Below are 3,525 nucleotides of genomic sequence, written 5' to 3' on the forward strand. Positions count from 1 at the left end.
CCACGCTTTACTCCACGAAAACGCAATTTATTACCACTGCCTGGTAGGAGAGTCATGTAGTGTGATGACTGAAGGTCTTGAGTTGAAATAAATTTGTGATAATCGACTGCATCTGTTTTCAATCAAGTAGTTGAAATCCTAAGTCACTTTCTTAATTAATTTTATGTTCAACATTTGAATCTGGTATTAGTTTTAGTTAAAAGTTTAGTTTTAGTTAAAAGTGATCAATTCCGAATGAATTAATGTCAACACTGCCACCGCAGTTCAATCAGGAGTCAGGGCCTTACTCCTTTCTTTGCGTTATCCGATATTGCGGCAGTTTTGCACTTTCTGTTGATCTGGCAATTACCTGGGGTGAACGCACGCCAAAACCAGATAAGTGACGGGTGGGGTGTTAGAAGTAACTGTAAGTATAGTGAATGTGCCACTTTGAAGCTAGGTCGGATGAAGCCGCAACTCACCTCTGCTAGCGCCCGCATCGGAGTAGGACCTGCCGGTGGTGCCGCGCCGCCTCCAGGTGGCGCCGCCGTCGGAGCTGCTGGAGGGGGCGGCGGGGGCGCTGCTGCTGGTGACGCTAGCGCTGGAGCTGGAGGTGCTGGAGTCGCTGCTGGAGGCGAAGCGGGGCCGGCGGCGACGCACGGCGGCCGCGAGGTGGGCGGCCGCGGCCACCTGCGCGGGCACCGGCCGCGCGCTGGAGGAGCGCCGCGGAGCCGCCGACGCGACGCTGGGGGCGTCGCACGTGGACCTGCTCCTGCGCGGCGCCGGAGGCGGAGACGGAGGCACCGGCCCGCGGGGGCCGTCGCGGCCCGCGCCGCCCCCCAGGATGGCCAGGAAGGGCGAGCGCGACCGCCGCCGCGCCTCCGCGCCTGCCGAGTCCGGGAGCGCGGGGGCGGGCGGCGGCGTCCTGCTCTTGGCGATGTCGCGCACGACGTCCAGCAGCGACCTGGAGTCCCTGTGGCGGCCGGCCCGCTCTTCGGCGCCCCTCGCGTCGCCCGAGGCGGAGCGGCCGCGGCGGTGCAGCACCCTGCCCGCGATCGCCTCCAGCGGGCTGGCCTCCCTCGACAGGCTGCGCCGGTAGGCCCTCAGCACCGACAGCAACCCGGAGCCGTTTTTCTCGGAACTGCCGTCGCCGCGCGGGCTCAGTCCGGGGCGCGCTCCCTCGGCGGCGTCCGGAGGCGTCTGCGGTGCGTGTAGCTCTGCCCTCGACCGCTCTTCCACCTCCGAGGCACTCCAGTCGTCTCCGGGAAAGTAGAACGCGTGCTCGTACGTAGAATCCTCCGCTTCGACCCTCTCCCGAGGCGAGGGAGGAGTCACCGTGAGTGCTTCGGGTGCGTTGCCGGCATTCTCCTCGGCTTCCGACTCCTTGCCGACGCCGCGCAGGTCCCAGGCGTTGCCGTAGATGGAGCTGAGCTGACTCTCCCGTCTGTCACGCTCCGCCACTTCGGGACTGATGCCGGCTGCCGACTGGCGCCTGCTCTCCCGGAAGTTTCGAAGGAACTCGTCGCCAGCGGCGGCCGCCGGCTCGGCACTGGGGCTCCGCTCTGCACTCGCTTCGGCACACCTCGCCGACTCGAACGTCGTCAGCGACGAAGCTCTCCTCAGCGCCAACTCGGAAGGTCGCGGTGCGGCCCGACTCGGCGCGGCCGTGCGCAGCTGCCCGGTGGGCTCTTCACTTTCCCGCAGGTCGACCGCTGCTCCCGGCGGACTCTCGGAGCTGTCGCCGCGGCCCCTGCCGTCCGAGGTGCCCGCGTCGCCACTGTCCGAAGGGCTTCCACTGTCGCTCTCCCGGCGCCCGACGCGCCGTCTCTTGCGCCGCGCGTTTCCGGTGAGGTGCGGAGAGTCGTGCCTCTTGATGGCCCCCTGGCGGCGCAGCGGGCTGCCCTCGCGCGAGCCGGCCTCCTGCCTCACGGCGCTGACCGCCCTTATCGGACTCGTCCCGTCTCGAGAGCCTTCCATCTCACAAGAACAGCGCTTTTTCCCGAGCGACAGAGATGCACGCTCCCAGCACTTCCTCAGTACCAAATTTCGCACGACAGATACTCTCGAAGTTGGAATGTCACCGTTTACACGTACACGAGCGCACAGGCACTTAGGAACGTCGGCAGATGAGAATCGCGTCGGTTACAGACTTCAGACGTCTGCAACAGGCCGCCCCCTAGCGTGCCCCGAGTAGCCGAGGGGCCGGTGGTCAGAACGTTCCCGGCAATCGTCTGGCGGCGTGATCCGCGTCGAGGCGCGCTCCCGACTCTACTGGAGGTGCCCGAGACAGCTTCGCAATCGACAGCCGCCTTCGCGCGCAGGTGCTAACTGGAGTCCCAGCTGCGTTCGGCTTCTGTTGCCACAGCGCCGGCTGGTGCTCTCACGCCGAAGCTGGCTTTCAGACGACACCGACAGCTGTCCCGCTGCGCTTCGGGCGAGATGTCTGTACCCTCGTCGCTACTATTCCTCAACCAGTACTTCAGTTGCGGAACACTTAACTGCAACAAAAACGCCGGGTAAGATAGTTCGCGGCGATGACAAACTCGCAGCTGTCCCGCAAGAGAAGGCGCAGGTCGCCACGTGCTCCTGCAGTCCACGCTATCGGCGAGGAAGTAACGGGAGGTCCTCCGCGGCCGCAGGGCCTGCGCGTCGGCCGACGTCGCGCGCCTGTTGTCTGCCTGGCTTCGCACGCCGCGCCGTGCCGCGCCGCGCCGCGATGTTCTAAGAATAGTGGCGGCACCTGCTGTGCTGCCCCCCTGCCCCCCTCCCCGCCCCCTCCCCCCCCACCTCGGTCACACTCGCGCCACCTGTACGGCCGCCCGTCTGATCAGAGTCTAGTGCCACACACACACACACACACTCATGTCCGCGCCAGAACTAGACTGCGCTTACGGCGACGCTGCACAGCCCCGCCGCTACCATCAAGCGAGCTATTAACAGAGAAGACGTATACGCAGGCTCGCCGCCTCCCTCCCACTAATACTACCCCACCACGTAGCTCGTCTCCATTCATTCCCTCACTCATTCATTCAATCCTTTTTCCGTAAATTCGGTCACGAACTAGGGCTGTAAGGATAAGGGCCGTATCTATAACATTTCTCCACACAAGCGACTTATCTTTTGCGCCTTCGTAATACCCCTTTCTAAAAAAATATTTTCTACATAACATTTTGTGTAAACGATCAGTAAAAGAAGGTGCGCCATTCAATTTTTTTACAGAGCAGCTAGGAGAAGCCTATCTTTCTGCTCCCGGCTTTCATAATTTATAAGCATGGTGGGCAATAATTGTAAATGACCCTCAATATACGAACTCGTTTTCAGTTACTAATACGCTGATTCTTCGGTAATCTATCAGATCACATATTTATCTCAGTATTTATTGTATAACAAGTTCTAGGTATCATCATTTTTCGCAGGGAACACCCAACTCTTCAATGTGTTACCTATCGGCCATTAGCTTCATTTCATTCAAAATTTGCAATGTTTACTTATTGTATGACCATAGCCTGTAGTCATTCAGACGCAAAATATGGAAATTTATTTATT

At 60.5% G+C, this 3,525-nt stretch overlaps 1 protein-coding gene across 1 annotated transcript; it reads right to left on the minus strand.

The window, feature by feature from the left end:
- Positions 1-435: 435 nt before the first annotated feature.
- LOC126095358 (uncharacterized) lies at positions 436-1,956 on the minus strand. Its single transcript, XM_049910165.1, has one exon. The coding sequence runs from the start codon at positions 1,954-1,956 to the stop codon at positions 436-438; it is 1,521 nt and encodes a 506-aa protein (XP_049766122.1).
- Between the last annotated feature and the right edge of the window lie 1,569 nt (positions 1,957-3,525).

The sequence above is a fragment of the Schistocerca cancellata genome, chromosome 8 (genome assembly GCF_023864275.1).
Source record: "Schistocerca cancellata isolate TAMUIC-IGC-003103 chromosome 8, iqSchCanc2.1, whole genome shotgun sequence".
NCBI lineage: Eukaryota > Metazoa > Arthropoda > Insecta > Orthoptera > Acrididae > Schistocerca > Schistocerca cancellata.

Excerpts from the sequence above, each read along its gene's own strand:
- LOC126095358 (XM_049910165.1), bottom strand. The coding sequence starts at position 1,956 with ATGGAAGGCTCTCGAGACGGGACGAGTCCGATAAGGGCGGTCAGCGCC.